The following is a 20545-nucleotide window of genomic DNA, read 5'->3' on the forward strand; positions in this document are numbered from 1 at the left end:
CAAGCAAGTCCTCCATCACTGGTTTCTCCCTATGAATTTATCAGAAGGCAGAGACCTAAGCAGGGCAGGGGGAGAAGGGGAAACCACAGTTTGAAATGTTAGAAGCCAGAGGGAGGTCACCTACAAGGCAGCATGCTGGAGTCACAAAAATACTCAATTATTGGATCAATGACAAATTTTACTTGTGCTTCACGGGGCAATCCAGGAGCAGAGGGTTAGAGGAAGTTAAGGCACCAAAGCCCCCGAAGGGAAAACAGGGGAGACCGATACAAACTGCCTGACACCAGCACCCAAGGGAAAAGAAAAGGAGCAGCGGTGATGTGATGCCTTACAGAGCACAGAAAGGAGCTGAGGAGGAATTCAAAGAGATGGAAGGATTTGCAAGTGGCAGAGAGATGATTTTTAGAACAGCAGTCTGGGCAAACTAAAAGAGATCAAAGAGGAGATGGGACAGAAGACCTTGGATGCAAACAAAGATGCTGGGACAAGTGTTTCAAGGAAGAGGTTTCATTTGAAGAGTGTTTTCAGTAAGTCTGCTGCTACAATGATTAAAGAGAGACAACGAATGTCCGATTAAGACTTCATCAACAGATTTTGAGAAGGAGCAACTGAAGCTTGAGAATTAAACACAACCACAGTTCACTTGAATCTGTAGCTGGGTCTTCTTTGCTGTGAATACGGCCTGACCATAGAGCCTTGGGTGAAGCTGTGGATCCACAACCGTGAGTCATTCTGAAAAGTTACAGAAAAAGTGCACTCCAGGGCCTGTATAAGCTAATGCACACAATAAGCCAGCACGGTGAGGTATTTCTATACAAATCCTTCTTCCCAGCTAGGCCTTACGTTCACTTTGATTCTGACACAGTCCACTTTTTCAAAGTTTTCAGTTTTCAACAACTGATCCAGAGAGAAAAGATTTATACAAATCAGGTGCACGTAACTCCAAAGACCATGACCCACAAACTTAAAGCAGAATGAAACATACTGGGAATCAACATTTCATCTCCTCCAGAGGTTCCGAGTCAGCACAGTTACAAGAAATGGAAAGTTTAGAAGTCCTGGCTGAAAAATGCCTCAGGAATGCATTCCTATCAGGGCCCAGCGGTGATGCCAATACTTTATCCATTTCCTAAAAGCTATTGTGGCTCACTTGGCAGTCTAAAGAAATAAAGTGCACGCGGAATGTACTCTTCCAAGACAGGCTTTTAGTAACTTAAGTGCAGTAAAGGGACAGCACACTCTTCAGAAACACTTGCATTAAACCAAAATTTTAGTTAAACAAAAAAAAAAAAACAACAAACCCAACCTACAACACTCAACACTGGAACTTCCCTTCCAATACAAATGTGCTTTAATTCTGTTTCGGAAGGATGTCTCGGAATGAGACAGAAAGCCAGTCTGCACAGTCGCTCGGCGTACGACTTATTGTGCAACAGTAGATGAGAATGTGGCAGTTTTGTAAGCACTGGGCTTTGTCCTGAGCTGAGACTGTATTCACAGTTAAAATACATTCACCAGCAACGACTTTTTTTCACTGCTGATTTACATCACTCATCTGATGTCTCCAAATCCATTTTCCAACTTTAAGGTGCATCTTCCCAAGCAAATCCAGCAGGCTTACTTCTCCATTACCCTGCAGGTTGTGCAGTCAGTTCTGCCTGTGTAAAGTGGCGTCGGGATCTAGTGCCCTGGTTCGTTAGGATTTCACACCCCTTTTGTACCCTGCTTTCATGGGGAGGGCACAAGAGTGATGCACGACTACACCAACCGTGGTGTTGGTGTATTGGCCCAACACTTGATTGGCTGTTCCACAAGGGTGCGCAATATAATCCTCATTTTGCACCTGCAGATCTCAAATCAAACCTTACCCTAAGTCTCCAAAGGGCACTGTGCAGTCAAAAGCAAGGACTTATTTTAGACAGCAAGTCTCTCACGTTTAATATATTCTTCTTCTCACTCTCCCTCAGTAACTTATAGCCTGGAGCAGATAGGAGCAGACGTGATCTATTACAAAGGGCTTCCAAACTTGAAGGATTAGCCTGTCGTTGAAAACAAATTTGAAAAGTGGCGTTCAGTACGTACCAGCAAGTATAAACTTTCTTTGCTGTGTCGTGATTATTGCGGATGTGTCTGCGCAGACTGTTGGAGGCGTTAAATGAGCGTTCACACTGTCGACAGGGATATCTCTTCATAGACTAACAGAAGAACAGAAATACCTTTTAGTAACAGGGCGATGGAAGGCGCTGACTGGATTCTAACACTCCCATGCTCTTCATCTGGTCCTTACCTCTCAGGTGCAAAAAATCCCTCTTCCACTGATAAAGATCACTAAGGTGTTGGGGTCCCAGTTATACTCAGCCCAACAGTTTTATAAGACCAACACTGGTCTTGTAAAAACCAGGACTAGTTAAAGCACATGCTTGATTTTTTTTTTATTTTTAATAGGAATTGCACTAGCTGCTTCTCCTGGGGGGTCATTTCCCTACAAGACCCTCTGCAGAATTAATTCAGTGGAAGGTCCCTTCAGGGATCCCAGTCCCACACAGGACCCCAGTGTGAAGTACAAGTCCACTTACCCTCCTCTCTCCTCATAATTCAGCACAATAAAAGGGCAAGATGTTAAGGAGCATCACATAGTCCCGCCTGTTATCCATTTATCATATCCACGTCCCCCTACGCAACTCTGCCCTGTAACTAGCATCCTCCTTTTCCTACCCTCCTTTGTATAACCCGCATGCATTCCATTTAAATCTTCTTAGATTTTAATGAATATATATGTATTGAAATTAAATATTTGGCAAATTTCCTACTTCTACAGAATTCAAATGGGAAAATGCAGCCTTCTCACCCTGCCCCCATCTCCTTCTCCTGATACTTATCAAGTGGGACAATCCAGCACTCCCCAAGTCAAGCCAGAAGGAATCAAAGATGATGATCCAGATTTCCACAGCCTCTGACCATGGGACTCGGAGAGGGTGGTTTAGTGTATCAAGCGAGAAGTCCTGATGCCAAAGTACTAAGAAATCTGGCTGCACACAACATCTTTGCCTACGTTCTGCCAGCGAGCAAGGATTAGCTTGACAGAAGTAGGTCAAGGCAACACAAGGCTTGAGCTGGATGAGACCAACAAAACTGAGATTTACAGTTCTTATAACGATAGCTCTGCGCACTGCATGAGTCTGTTCCTCTCCCCCAGTCAGATGTGGGGATATCTACCAAACAAGGTATCACGTAGAGGAACTGTACATCCTTCTGTCACTTTGTGTGTAGATAGTTTGGATCAGACTGCTGAACCAGCAACAGGAGAAGACACGACTTTCCCTCCACTTACCCAGACGAGCTAAAGAGGAAGCCTGACATTAGATGCAGTGGCAGAAGGAACAGCAAAGGGCAGGAGGTATGCGGGTTGTAGAGCATACGATCAAGGACAGAAAGCGTGCTTACAACAGGCTACATCACTTCTCTTCTTCTGGCCCTGAGCTTACTCCTCAGTGAGCTGGCAAACAGATTCTCAGTTTCTTTTTGCCCCAAATATTGACTATCAGACTCTTTTGCTAAAAATTCCACGTTACCTAGTTCAAGCGTGTCATCTGAGTCCTTACCCTTCCATGATTTCTCTTCATGTGGGACACATAGGTTTCCCGATCGGGGATCCACTGTGAACATTCCTTGCAAGTCCAACCAGTTCTTCTCAGTCTGGACTTGGATTCAGGATTGTGTCCTTCCACCCGCATGTCCTTCCTCAGGAGAGGGGAGTGGGAAGTCCCGTTGGCTACCGACAGCTCCTTTGGTGGGTTATGAACCTGGTGCCTTGATGCCTTCTCAGACTTCTGTCGGAAGTTTGAGAGCTCCTCAGGATTTTGGGGGACTCCATGAACACCCTGGGTAACAATAATAATAGAATCACACGTAAAATTTATGTGTCATTCACATTATACACCTTTATTTATAAAGAAGTAACATTTATTATTTAAATAAATGAATTAAGCTCCTGCCCCCCCAAAACAGTATGCCGGTGTCTTGCTCCTGCAGATCTTCCCATTTCCCCTTGAAGCCAGCTCTAACGTTTTCCCCAGCGCGAGATTTTCCCAAGAAACATGAAGCGTCTATTTACGTTTCCTGCGTGACAACAGCAGCTCCTTGGTGCTGCCTGTTTAACATTGTGGATGAGCTCTGAGAACTCTGGTTAAACAGGGAAGATGTAATGGAAGAGAAATGTTAATTGTCCTTATTTCAAGAGCCTAAACTCTAAAAACACACTGCTTTGGTAAGCTCTGAATGAAGTTTGCTGTTATCTTGGGGGCTCCAAAGGTGCTTCATCCTCGTTCAAGGGACAGGAAAAGACAACCTCTCATTTTCTCCAACCCTACTTTCCTCAATTCCACGATGCCTATTGCTATTTACATTTACAGTGTTCAAAACTTTGCCCTTGGCAAATAAAAGCAAGCATAAAGCCAGAAACCAGCCTTATAAGGAATATGTCCCCAGGCTCTCTGGTTGTTCAATAGGCCAAAATCCAAAGTCCCCCCAAAAGTTATTTTAACAAAGAAAATTGAACATAAGGAAAATAATGCAGAAACGAAGAGCTGTGGGAAAGCAAAAGCAAATAAAATAGCAACATACCAAAGAAACCTCAAGAAACTCCCCTAGGAACAACAACAGTTCATCCACACAAAAGGGTAATTTAGAGGTTTAATTGTGCACAGTAATTAATAACGGGTAAAGTTTCAACACACAAAGGCCCCAGGCCTTTGGAAGTCTTTCTGTGGGTTAGACACCAAACAAACTTCAGAACGCGAGGTCTCATCTGAGCAGCCTGTGAGCTCGGAACCTGATCCCGCTGATGTCCACAGGAGCTCCCTCACGTAACGGCCGGGCAGCGACAGCTGCTCCACCGCACTGACAGTATTTAGGGTAATACACACGGGTCACCTTTCTCCCCATCTGGAAACATCAAAAGCGTTTTATGAGCAGATACACGAGTACCCATCACTCCATTCCTCCTGTTATTACACCACTGGAGGGGGAAAATAAAGGAGCACAGAAAAATGAAGTGACTTCTCTGCAGAATCAATAACAGGAACCAGACCTTCTAACTCCTACTCTTACGCTTTCACAACAGAAAGCCAGGAAAGATGAGAAGGCGCATGGTTTCTTTATTTTGCATGGAGAAGCAAATTACACGGCACCTCCTATAAACTCGGTATTGCAAAAAGGAGAGGGATGTGACAGGAGAGGAGACGGGTTAGTGCCATTACTACCCTGCCACAGCTAAAATGCTTCCTTCCACTACCAACTCAAAGACCTGCTGATGGCCAATGTGGGATAATTACTGGAGGCGACTTAGAAACTAAAGTTATATTCACGTTTTAAGAAAAGGAGCAGCGCTGAAGAAACTTCCAGGGTGGAATGCAGCTGATATGCAGGGAATGTGTTCCGCTGTAGTTCCCCAGGCCGCATAACCTGCAATCTTACAGTTAGCGGACTATAAGGTGGGAAAAAAACAGCACGGAGAGTGGGGCAGGGTGAAGATAGTGTAGCCAAACTCTGCACAGGGAATGGGAACTTACAGTACTATGAACACTGATAAGCTGCATGGTTGTTACCCTGCGCCAACAGTTTCTTATTTTTTGTAAAAATCAAGTCCTTAGGTTGAACTTTGCTCATTATAATGTCATTGTAATACCAAAACACTCCTCCATCCTCAAAGCTACCTGCGTCCAAGGTGCGCTCGCCCCTCCCTTAGTCTGCGCTCGGAATTTCCGCTAGCCTATACCTTTAAACGCAAAGGAGGAGATTTTACACTAATCGTAAGGAAGGTATGTATGACTAGAGTCACTCAAGCTCCACCTGAAAGGTAAAAAATAGTACAAAATGGCTTAAGAATGGAGAGCTGTTAGGGAAGATACCATCACAGACAAGTCAGGAAGACACCATCACAAACCATGGCTGACTTGTGGGATCGGTCAACGGGCTGAGCCTCTCTTCCCCGCCGTGGGGACGCCTTTTGGGTGAGATCCCAACACTCAGCTGTACCCAGTGCTTCCTCAGGAAACTTAGAAATCTCTGTATAGAGTTCTTTCATGCTACTATGTTACTCAAGTTGTTTCATGCTGCTGTATTAGGGGCACCTGCCTTGCTGACAGGGTACTATCACCGGCAATCCAAAAGAATCTGCAATTCTGTTGCCTCAATAACCTGCACTATTCATTCATCTAGCCGTGAGAGTTCTCATTGAACGCGATCAAACTCCTCAAATCTGGCCATGCTAGGTCATTGAACGCGACTAGACTGAGAGAGCATCGCGCTATTGTGCGTCTGTAATCATGGTAGTTCAATACATTGAATGCGACTGGACCTATATAGCGCCAAGTTGGGCATCACTCGGAACCTAAGCCCAGCCACCCCCAGCCCCTCTGATCCCTGAGGACAAGCTGGAACGCAAGGGGGTTTATTTTCTGCCAAATTCCTTTACCCTTTAACACAACAGCCAAATACAGCCCATGGTTAAAAGGCAGAAGTTCTGTAGTAGGGATGTCGGGGCGCTGGCGCACAAACTGCTCCAGGCAGGTCCCTGGGGTTTGCGAAGGAGCCAAAAGTTGTGTACCTCGGCTCAAGCTCTGCTTTTAGCATGGGGCCAAATGCCTCTGTGAAGGACCCAGCCTTAATCTCAACTCTATTTCGTTAGCTATAATGCAGGAAGATTAGCAATCATCAACTTCACAGGAGGGCTTCAAATTTTAATTCATTACTGCATGCAAAGCATTTCCAGATTTGCAAGTTAAAGGCACAGGGGAAGAGAGCAAAGAAGTCATTTTGAATGGGTTTTGCTTTTAGGAGTGAGCTGACAAATCTTCTTGCTTTTTAAGTGTAAATATAAACAAAATAAAGTCACTGATTGAAAAAATTATGACACTTTTTTTTTTTCTAATCAAAGGGAAATAAGACTTCGCAAGCTCTTTCTTCAGAACACCATCAAGAAATGTTCTGAGAGGATTTCCACAGCAGTGTTGTTAGACACCGTACATAGAAACACACTGACTAAGACAACAGGAAAATGCCGTGCTCACACGCTCACGGCATAATCAGATCCGCAAGTCCTCACACGCATCCCGCTAGAAACCACCACCAAAAGGACAATAACCAGCTTTTCATATGTATAACAGAGTGATGAATGGTAGTGAGATGATTGCAGCGCTTATTGCAATGTGAGCTGTTACTGAAGGAGGGCAGGTTCGAAGCACTCTCTGGAGCACCATTTCCACCGAGTTTTGGGGTTGCGCGCAACTATCCATTTCAGACCACCTTCTGGAGCAGTCAGAGTGGTGCCAGCGGGGGCGCACACAAGGTGGGGGGGGTCCCACCTCCTGAAGGCTGGTACCTTCGGGGCAGTCACTTCTTCCTCTGCACTCTGGTGCGGCTCTGCAGGCGAGCGGAGCGGCCAGGGAAGCGGGGCGTTAAACGCCACGCAGCCTCTCTCTGCCACAGCTCAAAAGGCCAAAGCCCTCCAGGTGACCACCCAAAAGAAGGAGATTCAGCTTTCATTATACAAATTGAGTAACACTGTGGGCAGAGAATACTTCTCTCTTTCTCCCAACCAAAGATAAAGCTCATGCCCTGGTTTAATCACTTCCTTGGGTTTAATATAGAACAGTTGAAAATCAAAAATATTTACCCACAGAAAACAAGCCTTTGCTGTAAGGTAAAATTATATATAGATGAGAGTAACTGCCTGCATTATTACAAATTAACACAAAACTCTCATGGGATAATCAGATCTGCAAGTCCTCACACGCATCCCGCTAGAAACCGCCACCAAAAAGGACGATAACTGCCTCTTCATATGTATAACAGAGCGCTGATGCTGCCAGATAATACTGTAAATCATTGTACTCTACTTTTCTGCTACTGCGTTGCTCAAGAACCTTCCACTTCTTCAACCAATTTCCTCACGCAGTTGACGTAAACTCTCTGTGAACTCGAAATATAGGACCTCGTGTCAGTAAGCGGCAGGAGCTACCTACCTTAACGTGCTGCATTAACTGCTGCTTCTGCATATACACCAGCTGACACTGCGGGCACTTAAACACTCCCACTAACAACTTGTTGGTGTTCTGCTGGAAGTGCTCTTGGAGCAGCTTCTTCTTGTTGAAGACAGTCTCGCAAGAGCATTTGTAGATCACCCTGGAACAATTAAAAAAAAGTAAACTCAGTCTCTTTTCATTAGTTATCTTAAGAAGACAGTGGAAAAAGTTACCTCAGCAACTGCAGAAGGGGACGGGCTCCTGGGGAAGGCTGTGCTCTCAATGTATTGTCAACACACACCCACGTGGACAACTGAACCATTAACTCAACTGGGAAGAACAACAAAATGCCTCAGGCACATACCACAGCTTTCTAAAAATAAGTTTACTTCTGTACATATGCATAACTACCTACGTGTGTGTGTGTGCGTGTGTGTCGGTAAGTGCAGACAGATGGGAGCAAACTCACAGTGTACCAGCTACACGTGACTTTCGGTCCCACCTTTCCATAGTTCCTCCCTTAAAGCACACATGTTCGGCAGTAGCTCAAGGCTCGGAGAAGAAAGCTACCAAGTGGAAAATCCAGGTTTCTCTCTAGTGATTCTGGGGGGCAATGCTGCATGGCGCAACTCTCCTCCTCCTTTCGAGTGCCAGATGCAGCAGTTGCCCTGGAGCCATCTACCAAGAGGTGCCACTGTGGGTCCTGCTGGACAAAGGGGTGACCATTAAGAATCTTTTATGGATGTTCAGGTCTTCCCTGCCCAAACTCTTCTCCTCCTACCCAGGAGACCACGTTCATTCCAAGGAGAGCACGCTGTGGCTAGGAACGGACGCCCGCTGGCAGACAAAACAACAAATCTTCTCATGTGAGGACAGAAACCAAAACCAGAAAACAACTGGCAGGGAAAGCGGGAATCCTGGAGCTACCCATCAAAGAAGAAAAGATAAACCCAAACCACTTACTGAGTAGTCTTGTGAGGCTCTGCGGGGTGCTGGCTGGTCATGTGAGCCGTGGTGCTGTCGGCCGACTTGAAGGCCATCGGGCAAAAAGAACACTTGTGGAAGACTTCGCAGTGTTTCTCGTGGATGTGCACTTTCAGCATGGCGAGGGTCATGAAGACAACTCCACAATGGATGCACCTGGGGGATGCACCAAGAAAGAGCTGAGTTACAGCTACAGTGTTGCTCCCAACACACACACAAAGTGGAGCAGGTGGAGGCAAGCACCAGCCTACGGTGAGTCCTCCTTTAGTCTCTTGAACAGCAACGTGGAGGAGCCAAGGAGGGATATGATGCAGAAACTCACAAGCTGGGCAGACCTCCCAACTAGATGTTAGCGACAAGCAAACAAGATCTATAAAAGAAGCCTTCAAAGACTAAAACAACCCAGAAAGAATAAAGATGGTTCAGCAAAATGCCAGCCCTGTATCTGTGAAAGCCAATTCCGCCATAGGTGCCAGTGAAGAACTAAAGTAAAAGCATCTGATGGGATCTCCAGGTAGCAATAAGCAGCTGAAATGCCAGTTAAGTCCCCAGTACAAAATAAAGAGAAAAACAATATTCAGCTAGGAAATCTTCAGTAACCCTGTACAATTGCTTCTCATGCTCCCCACCACGCACTAGAAAATAATGACTGCAACAGCAAAGATACTGAAAACAGCAACAGAAGCACCCAAGGAACTGATTACACTCATTAAAATCATTAAGACACAGGTGTTGCCTGGAAAGTGCTTGTCTGGGAGCTGGGGGAAAGCTCCGGGAAGAGAGAGAGGAAGAACCGGGGGTTACACATGGAGCCAAAGGATTCTTCTCAGCAACTGAACACAGACTCAGGGCAGGAGGAGAGCCAGGGTCTCCCCAGCGGTCCCAGTCTGCTCTCCTTCCTGTGCACACCTGCGACAGGCCTTGCCCAGGGCTCCCCCAGGATGGCAACAACCAGCAGCCTTACTGTAGTCACCTTTAATGACCCTCCCAAGCCCCCGCCACCTGCCGTGCTCCAAGAGGAGCCACACACCGACGCTACCAGGGCAGGTAAGGATGCAGACACCTGCACTCACCCGCCTCGGCCACACCAGCCGTGGGGTTCTGCCATCCCTGCAGGAGCACCCACGCTGATCTGGGACCAGAAGAGCCCCTCCTAAGAAGATTCAATCAAAATGACTAATGGCGGATCTCCGCTGCAGCCAGCGCTGCATGTATGGACCGTTACAGAGTGGGAGCTCAGCTGGGCAAACCGGGGGGTCAACGCTTGTGTCAGCAGGATGCAAGAGACACAGAAGGGATAACTTCCTCCGGTAAGCCTGGAGTTAAGCCGCCTTAAAAATATCTTTTTCCTTCTTTCTGAGGCCTGCCGTTTGCCCGCAGCGCTAGTAGGGTTTGTGTTACGGACGCTGCCACCGCAGATGGACCCCAGCTATCGAGCAACTGGAAGAGCTCCAAGCCCCTATCAAAAACAAACAATCCGCTAGATTATCCTTCCCTCCAAACAAGCCTCCCGACAGCGGTTAGGAAGCAAGCCCGCGCTTTGAAGTTACACTTCAAAAGATTGTTAGGCAGAAGCCAGCCTGAAGGAGACAAACCCTCTCTCCCCAAAATACACACAGAAATGCTGTTTTCTGAAATTTAGAGAGGTGAAGCGGTGACAACAGCTGGTGGCATCTTTGGGGAAGCATGAAAACATTCTGCTCGGGTAGCTCTGCCTTCAAGCCTCATCCTCCTTCAGGTGAGATGGGAAGAGAGAGACTTTCTAGTATAGTAACACCAGGTATCATGTTGTTATGGAAAAATAAATTCCCCAAGTATAAATGGAAGAACAAACGTTAATCCTGACAGTAAGGTCTGGCTGGTACATCCAGGAATATCTGATGGGCTTCTTCCACAAACACTCGCACTAATGAGAGATGGTTCTGCATTATGTTTGGTTTCGGTAAGTACTTCATACAGAATTAGGGATGAAATAAGCACTAACTCAGGGTCAAACGATCACAAGTTAATTTAATTTACAGTAAATGGAAGTTTAAACAACAGCCACTTTGTAATCAAGAATCCCAGTGCCAGAAGGACCAAGTTTGATAAAGTAAACTAATTAGCAGAACAAAGTGGATGGAGGATGTCAGAGGCTTGCCGTGTAATTTCTGCAAATTGCAAATTCTGCTATCATCTCCCCAGCACGGGGGAATAATTTGCAAGAGAAGACTCTCAGATAGCCTCAGGGCAAGGAGGGGTGGCGTAAAAGTCTTGGAAAGCACCCTGTGAGAGAAGATAAAGCTCCGAGATGATGTCTTAACCCTCTGAACATTCCCTTTGCCTCACTCTCCAGATGGCACCGAGCAGGAAAACGGGTCCCACATCAGCGGGGACAGCTGGAACGTGCTTCGAAAAGGTGGGGAGGTGACACTCAGAGCCAAGCAGAAAGGAGCACTTAGGACAGGCTGGCTGATTCCAATTTTAGACTACAGGAGACCTTCCTCATTTTCAGTGTAATCACTAGCCAAGACTGAAACCCAAATAAACCAATCTTACTCCAAACTCGGTTGAATGCATCGGGATATTAGCGGAAAAGGAGACAGAATAAGGACTGATCACAAAAGCAAAACCAAACTTCTGCATCAGAAATTCTAGAAAAACAGGGATATAGTAAGAAGCAGCAAAAGTCGAGCTGATCTCAGGAAGGATTTAAAAAAACTCCTCGGCTTTTCATCTGCGAGTAATAAAAGTGAAAGGAAAGAAGTAAAGTCGCTACGTGACCACAGGGCAGATGCCACGGATTATCTGGATAGGGCTCTGCAACAAAAACTTATTTCTTTTGTTTTCAACGAGACAATGACATGAACCCCACTGCAGAGACAGGCTGGATAACAAGGATGGCACAGCCAGAAGTTCACCTGTCTGGTGGACTCAAGTTTTCACATATGAGCTCGAGCAGATGAGAATTAGAGGAGAATTTCAAGAAATTTAGCTTCTAGAGAAGCTGGGTAAAGCTAAAAAATCCCTAAGTATCCTTCCTGAGCTCTGTCTTCGTTTAGATCTTCATTAATGTCCCTGGCACAGAAAGCAGGTATTTGCTGACGACATCTGTAGACTGATGGAAGCTCTCATTGCTGACAAGGATTAAGGCATCATAAAGATATTACTGTAATACATCTGGAATGAATAATGTTTTTTTAAAAATGCCAGGTCATACACTTAAGAGTGAGGACCCAGCTCTGCTGCACACTGTGAGCCCATCCATTGGAAACAGAGGAGACAGGACTTGCGCTGGATCACCGCTAAAAGGCTGAGCTTCCTCTGTAACGCGGCTCCGGCCAGCGTAACCCCGTGACACGTTATCGATGGAGGCATCGACGGGATGGGGATGCTGCACAAGCAGCTCCGCGCGATGAAACTGCGCCTGCGCTTGGGATTCTCAGGTGCCAGCGAAGTCCAAAGAACTGCACCAAACCCGTGGCTAGTTTTACACCATCTACTCCATCCCCATTTTTCCATCTCAGGGAAAAGTGGGTTTTTTCCTCCCAGCTTTCCTCCTTCTCTCAGATTAACTCATTTTCAATCAGCCCAACTATCACAGCCATTTAATATGCAATCGAATCAATTCTTTGTTGTGGGCTCTGCCCCTCAAATCAGATCCCACATAAAAAAGCCTTATCTGAATATAATTAAATTCAGAATTGGTTTGTTATGTGTCTCTTGTCTTCACGGTTGAAAGAAAAAGCCCTTGAAAACCTAAGTGTGATCTCAGAACAGTGAGGCTTTCTCAATTTGCAGACATCTTAAAAGAACAGCTCCAAGGGCAGAAATTGCTCTATTCATTTTAAATTTCAAAGTATTTAATGGCAATTGGAGAAAACCCAGAACTTTAAGGAATCTTAAAAGCTGACCTAGTCCCCCGCTCATCTCCCAAGCAAATCATCTGCGTCTTAAGCTCTGTGCTGCAGCTGAGGTGATGTAAACACGCCAAGGAGGAAAGGCTTGTAGGGAAAAGTAATGTCTTTAATTAAAGCACTCAATTTGGTTGGAGAAAAGACAACGTACGCACATACACAGCACCGTATCCAAAACCTTGGGAGCCTTCCTCCATCTGTCTCAGTTCATGAGAAGTGTTTGGAGACTTGTAGGGGCGTGCAAGAAAATAATCTATGCCCTTCTGTGAAGGCACACATCCCTCAGTCCATTATAACCGACATAAATATAAGTTCAAACCTTAAAGAGATCTGGAAGATTAAGATCTGCAATCTTTTTGCCGTAAATATCAATCCTGAGATGCCCGTCTGCAACTTGCAGTCAACACAAGCATCTTTTTGGCTCAAAGATGCATAAAAATAATTTCTGCTCTCAGAAACCTCCTCTTAAATCCATTCAGTAACTCCCCATTTCAAATGTGTTTTGTCATGCAGAAAACCACGCCAGGCCCGGGCTACATCCTCTTTCGTTTCTGCTGTAAGGAAGACACGTTTCCAACGATCTGAATCCAAGTTTCCCCTTCCCTCTCGCCATCTCAGCTCGGACCCTCTGGAGCCGCACAAACCTGAATCCGACTTTGCGGGAGTAATGCAGGCAGTTCTCCTTGACGTGCGTTTGGAAATAGGCCGAGCGGCAGACGGCTCCGCACTCCGGGCAGCAGTACGGAGACTTGTGAGCGTGGATCCTCTGGTGAGCGCAGTAACTGCACTGGTTGGGCAGCATCATCTGGCACACCTGGCACGTCTGGCAGAAGAAAGGTTACAACAGTTAGTTATCCTCTATTTGCCTTTTCCCCCCGCTAATTCACCCTAGAAAACTTTCATGTTTCGAGGAAGCTCCAGCACATTCCTCTAGTATTACCATGAGCTCTACGAGCCTCCTTACCATCTTTTCCCACAACTGCCCTAACGACTTCCACAACTACCCATTCCCCATGACAGTATCCATTCTTAAACCACGTCCTCCATGGTTTATTTCCTTGTTTTCCCCTAAAAAAGGAAAACAAAATCTTTCTCCTCTTAGCTCTGAAGATGTTCTGCTTGGTCACTGCTTTTATTTCAATATTAAGGCACCTGAGAAGGAAAGCACTTTCCTCAACAAGCCTCCACCCTGCACCAAAATCACCCCAAAAATGCAGGAAAACTCCATTACGCTCCGACTGGAAACCCTTACTGCTGAAGGCAGCGCAGCCCTGACCCGGAGCAGCCTGCCCCACCAAACCCACACTCCTCTCTCTTGCAAAACTTCTTTGGACCACACGAAATCCAAACTTTCAAAGCCCACAAACCACGTGTGCTGACACCCTTATAGAAACTTCTTGATAACTAGAAATGGTGCAAAGACTCTTTCTCTTCCTATTTCTGCACCCTTTATGAAATCCGATTTTTTTCCCCTCCCCTGAGAAGAGCCACACTTACTACCGACACCGCTTTGCAGGAGCAGCGTCATTTACTCGGTATGTGAAGTTTTTTATGCGGATGTATGGTCCCAGTTTGAACAGCTGTCAAACCTCTGCTCCCCTTCACAGGTGTCTCGACTCATCGGCATTCCTCCGGAGCCCAGGTGGACCCATCCTCCGCAGGATGCACGTTACCTGGCGCCTAAGCAGGAGCAGAGCTGGAGTAGACACTAGCCCTCCAGCCCTGAGCCCTCTAGGAGCTGAAACTCTTCTGTCGTTAATAAACCCATGCAAAATTACTCCTCTGCTCCTAACTAGCTTAAGAATAAACTAGCAAGCAATTAATTATGGATTGTCAAATCAGGTAATTTAACTACATCATTTATTCCGCTACAGTTAAAGGAGGTCAGGGGGCTCAATAGATCAGACACGGTGAGAAGTTGTACCGGAGGGTACGCCTACATGGTCAAACACAGCTTTTAACAGAGCGCGTGCCCACACAGATGGACCAAAGTCCTGCAGACCTCAGTGCTGGCAACCAGGGTAGAAACCAGGGACAGAAGCCCCTAAATCTGACAAAAAAAATAAAATAAAATCAAGGGCCAACTTCATTTTCTATACTCTTGCTGTTTCATGCAGCATCTCTGTGATGCTCCACTCCGTAACATCCATCAAGGAACTGTCAAAGCCACTGCAGGTAATAGAAAACATCATTTATAGTAAAATGCAAAGCTATGACAAATCTGAAAAGGTTTGGGGTGGGGGGGGAATGAAAAATTAGGCTCTTGAAGGAGGAAACTGCAAAAATTGCCAAACACATCAAAAGCCTCAGACACATGATTTGAGACGCGTTGCAACTCTAAATTTAGAGGAGAAAAGGTTTCCCCAGGAAAGAGAGAAATGGGTGGAAGAGGCTGTATTGTAGGAGCCACGCGTGCATCCAAATGCAATTCATACAAACTCAAGAGTATTTCAGCTCTTCCCCAAATGCTGGAGAAGCCCCCCTAATTTCAGCAAAGAACAGCAGCGCTACTGAGCCATGAAATGTAAATGGGAATGGGAAAATGAGAAATAGGAATGCTCCCTCTGCAAGGAACTGAGCAGGACTGTAAGTTCTCCAAAGCATTGACAAATCTTCAAATAAGAGCTACAAGAAGAAATTAATGTGCAGGGCAGTTTTATTGTCTTTTATGGCATTTTTTTCTAACCAGGTTTTAATATGCAGTGGTAAATTTAACTTTTTTGGCGGTGTTAAAACAGGACTCCTGAGTGTTTAAAGCAGACTCAGCACAACCACAAGCTGAAAGCACCTTTGCCCTTGCAGCCTAGTGAGAAACATTTTTCTCCCCGGATCCTGCCTTGTCAAAGCTGATTTAGTTTCGATTCTAAGGCAGCAAAGAGACAGTCTGGGGCTCACCTCTTCCTCCCACTGCCCCCAAAGGCCCCCTGGCAACCAGCACACGTTAAAAACCTGAATTTTTACTGCTGTGTGTGCTTGGTCTGGAGCTAAGATAACGCCCAAATTGCCCGATATTTCATGGGTTCCATGCCCAGCTGCCTGGGGATGCGCAAGCTACGGCAGAGGAGCAGTGAGCTCCCCCCACCTCCCTCGTTACTCAGCGAGGATCAAAAATATGCTAACGCAGGGCAAAAGAAGTTTAGGGGAAGGCTAACAAGAGGCATCAAAACTAGCGGTTATCTTCTTCAGGCTCCACAAGAGCAGGAAGCCTGCCAGTGAGTGCGTACGCACGATATGGGAATGAAAAGCAAGACTCGGCGAGGATAAGGCTAAATGAATTTATTGCATCTGCAGACGCCAGGGAAGAAGCTGGAAGGATTCCCACAGCTGACACCATGGTCTGCAGGGGGGGGACAAAAAAAACCAGCCCAAGCCTTTGAGTTCAGATCGTCTCGTGGAAGAGACGAGAAGTTAGGGAGTAAACAGACAAAATGAAGAACGATGAGTCACAAGGACAAATCAGTAAGAACAAGGCAAACCATCGTCTTTAAGCAGCGTTACTTCTGTACTCGGGAAAAGTCAAGGCAGCTTCTCCCTTCCTGCTTTTCAAACCCATCTGAGCTCTCCAGAGGAGCCAACAACCACGTGGGTAAGGAGGAGACCACCTGCAGATGCCACCCGGACTTCCAAAATAGTTTTGCAACACCCTTCACTAAAGGATTTTAAGGAAGCTAAGCTGCCGCAGCATAAGAAAGGAAGGTATGGATACCTTTGCGTGGATAAATGAGTGGTTAGAAGAAAGGAATAAACAGTCAGTTCTTTGACAGAGGAAGGTTCCCAGGAAGTTCTGCTAGGATTTGGGCTCTTCAAAATAGTCTCAAAGAAAAGGAAGTGAGCAGTGAATCGACACAGATTGATGATTCTAACCCAGTAACTCAGCATCTTACAGATAAGGGCTGACCACACGGAACTGCAAGACGACCACACAGGACCAAGCCACCAGTAATAAAATGGCAGGTTATATTTTTCCATTGAATCGACCAAGGAATACAGCAGAGCTCAAAAATGTTGAGCAGAGGGGGCCGGGGTGGGGGTGGAAATTATAACCGGCATCTTTATGCTCCCGCTCATCCTTTCCTTAACACCCAGAGAAGATGCAAGGCCAGAAATCCTGCCCAGGGGTATTACAGGAGGCGCCGCTCGTCCATTTTCCACCCGGAGCTGCTGTATTTGTCAGGAGCAAAGGGGCAGCCCCACGTGGGCTCCTTCAGCTTGGAGACGGAGTGGCTTCTTCTTTTGCAACTCTTCTGCTTCGTATGAGGAATTGTAACTTGGTTCCAGATGTCACATTTTTATCTCTCTCCTAGTTTTCCATGACTTTTCAAAGAAGTCTGGCAGCAATTTGAGACGTTCATTAGTCAGTTATTTCTAAAGCATGTTACCAGGATATGATTTTGAGTTGTGTAATGTCTGTGTTTTTCATATACTCCCATAACCTACACTTCAATCAGGAGTTATTTATTACAAGTTTTCTTTAATTCCAGCTTGCCTGCCACATTTCATTTGGGCTTTTCTTCCAGAAGTCACATTCACACACACAAAAATGCTCAGAAGCTCAGCCGCTTCAGAATACTTGATTTTATCCCCATTTTTACTTATTAGCTTCTTCAGAAGGGGGGGAAAAAAAATTTAAAATACTCACTGAAGTAGAGTGAAGGCTGAAAAAACATACCGCTTCAAAAAAGCTCGTCTATTAAACCCAAGCCTGTGGCCACAGAGGTGTTTGAAAATCAAGAAATTTATAGTTAACACGCAGTCTTGCTCTGGAAAGGGTCGGCGTAGAGGCGGCACCGTTAAACCTTTCTGCTTCATTGCAAGGGTTGACTACACAACTCGGCCTCAAATTTGATCCGTTCACGAGCGTGTTTTCTTCCAGCTGCCGGCGGTGCAAAGCGCCTGGGATCAGAGTCAGAGCAAGCTCCCGCCTTCTCGCATGCAGCCCTTGCCCCAAAACTCCTCACCCAGGCAAAGCCGGCGAGCAGCGAGGGCAGGATCCCCAGCAACGCTCCACTGAAAGATGAACTCGGGGCACAAAACTCTTCGCTTTCCCTTCCTCCCGATGCGCAAGCGGAAAGGGAACTGGCTTCAGCATGAGCAAAGAAACTTCACGTTGGTTTTAGAGTCTCTTTGTCGTTATAGAGCGTTCAGTGACGTTGATGAAGTTCACATCTACTGAGGAGATTCCCCCCAGACTACGAGGGTCCTCCTTGATACGATCATCATGTAGCTTCTGCTAAAAACATGGGGCTGCACCGACCCTAAGGCATGGGATCAGGGCTATGAAAGAGGAAAAGATTCATAAGCCTAACGACCTCTAAATTAAACAAAAAATAAATTACTAAGGACTCAGAGTGAAACAGTTAGAGGGGAACAGAAATCATATTTTCAGAATGCAAATGTTTTAAAGAGCGCTTGTCTTTTACATATTCAAACCAAAAATTTCCCCTCCAGTGGTGCCCCAAAGCCCCACTTCTTCCCAAATCCAGCCTTTTGCGAGCTGTAATTTTTCTGCTTTAGGCAGAGCCACAGGGGCGGCTGATACTTCTGCAGCCAACGGATGGCAGGCAGTTAGAGATTAGCAGGATGCTTTCGCTCTTAAAAAAAAAAAAAAATTAGTGGCGAATTACTACTTAAAGTTAACCTTTAACTTCACATCAGCTTTCACTTGCTGCCTCCCTGGGATAAATGCCAGCGACCTGCACCCTTCCGCGTGGTGCTCCAGCTGCAGCGGCGTGATGTGCTGGCTGCGGCAGCTCTGCTGGTCTCAACACCTTCACCTCCACAGCCCTCTGCGCCCCTTCTCCGCCTCCGCCACCGTCCCCGGGGACACACTGCCGCCAACATCCAGGCGCCTGGAGGATTGTTTTTGACTTGGTTTGTTTCAAACATCCAGGTTAGAATGCTGCTCCACAAAATTTTACCAGTGCGAGGAGAAGCGGCGAGCAGAGAATTTCTTTTGCCGTCATTGCAATAACTAAACTCTACTGCTCCCCAGCCTCTCTGCAAATGAATAGGCACCGTTGCATTAGCATGTTCAGTTTACAGATGAGAAAAAACCCTACACCAGAAACTCAAGATTATTGATTTGAAGAAGAAAAATCTAGAAACTAACGGATACCCTAAAAACAGTGTGTTCAAGTTTCAGTGACAGAATAGGTGCCAAGTCCAGTCCTAACGTAGAAGTTTTACCTTACACTGCCATACTCAAGCCCAGCAAAGGTATTTTTACTTCCTTGGTTCTAGTTGCCTATTTTAAGATGTTCAATAAACACAAAATACATTTTTGCATACAGGGAAAACTCTCTGGTTAAAGTGTCAGTGCAGACCCAGAAACTTGACAGTTCTAGGAAAAAAAATGGAATTGCAATGGAAAAAAACACTAGCATCACAGATCTCAATGTTGCATCAAGTAAGCTTAACTCTGAATTTTCTCTGTCTGTACCTCTTCTCTCATTATGACCTCAGCTGTAATTTCAAGAATTTCAGTTTCCATATATTTTCATCTGACCCACTGTATTGGCTTTACGTGGCAAGGTTTTGGTAGTGGGGGTCTGCAGGGGTGGCCTCTGGGAGAAGACACCAGAAGCTGTCCCCATGTCAGACAGAGCCAGCTCCAAGATGCCTCTGACATCCTCCACCAGATTCAATTCCAGGTAGTCTTTGTCTTTCCTACATCATCCCTGCGTACTCGGATAGTGCCTCCATATTCCTCCCAGGTTACTTGTCCCTGTTTCCACCTTCTGCACACTCACTTTTAAGTTTGAGATTTGCCAAGAGCTCCTTGTCCATCCATGTAGGCATCATGGCATTTTTGTATGACTTGCTGTTTGTTGGGATGGACTGCTCTTGAGCCTGAAGGAGGGAGCCCTTTAGCATCAACCTCCTTTCTTGGACTTCTCTTCCCTTCAGGGCCTTATCCCATGGCACTGCTTCAAGCAGATCCCTAAAGAGGCCGAAGTCCACTCTCCTGAAGTCCAGGGTTGTGATCTTGATTATTGTCCTCAGTACCCTGAACTCCACCACCTCGTGGTCACTGCAGCCAAGGCTGCCTTTGACCTTCACTTCCCTAAAAGCTCTTCCTTGTTGGTGAATATGAGGTCCGGCAGAGCACCTCTCCTTGTTGGCTCCCCTATCACATGGGCCAGGAATTTGTTATCAATGCTGTCCAGGAATCTTCTGGACTGTTTATGCCCTGCTGAGTTGTCCTACCAGCACATATCGGGGTGGCTGAAGTTCCCTGTGAGGACCAAGGTCTGTGAACGTGAGGCTGCTTCCAGCTGTCTGTAGGCAGCCTCATCCACTTGTTCCTCCTGGTCAGGTGGCCTATAGCAGACACCCACTACAACGTCACCCACACTGGTCTGCTCTTTAATCCCCACCCATAGGTGGCTGCTCACCCATCCCCAGGCAGAGCTCCAGGCATCCAGCTGCTGCCTCACATCAAGGACAACTCCCCCTCCTTGTCTTCCTGGCCTGTCCTTCCTAAGGAGCCTGTGGACACACATCACAACACCTCAGGCACGTGAGCTGTCCCACCACCTCTCTGTGATGCCAACAAGATCAGAGCCCTGCAACTGCACATAGATCTCCAGTTCCTTGTGTTTATTCCCATGCCACGTGCACTAGCATCAGACACTTCAGAGG

The 20545-nt window shown here is 46.3% G+C and overlaps 1 protein-coding gene across 4 annotated transcripts in view; it reads right to left on the minus strand.

Moving 5' to 3' along the window:
* ZNF592 (zinc finger protein 592) overlaps positions 1-20545 on the minus strand; it is a 39616-nt gene that overhangs the window by 5175 nt on the left and 13896 nt on the right. For 3 of the 4 annotated variants that reach the window (XR_010072607.1, XM_063347096.1, XM_063347097.1), the window contains 5 exons: positions 13549-13727; positions 8988-9164; positions 8025-8184; positions 3603-3881; positions 2083-2195 (listed from right to left, as the gene is read on the minus strand). Coding sequence is in view for 3 of the 4 variants with exons in the window: in XM_063347096.1 (XP_063203166.1) it covers positions 2083-2195; positions 3603-3881; positions 8025-8184; positions 8988-9164; positions 13549-13727 (908 nt within the window). In the remaining variant the exon portion in view is untranslated. The remainder of the gene's footprint in view (positions 1-2082; positions 2196-3602; positions 3882-8024; positions 8185-8987; positions 9165-13548; positions 13728-20545) is intronic. The other variant, XM_063347098.1, reaches the window with a different exon arrangement.

This window comes from Chroicocephalus ridibundus, chromosome 9 (genome assembly GCF_963924245.1).
Source record: "Chroicocephalus ridibundus chromosome 9, bChrRid1.1, whole genome shotgun sequence".
In the NCBI taxonomy this organism is placed as follows: domain Eukaryota; kingdom Metazoa; phylum Chordata; class Aves; order Charadriiformes; family Laridae; genus Chroicocephalus; species Chroicocephalus ridibundus.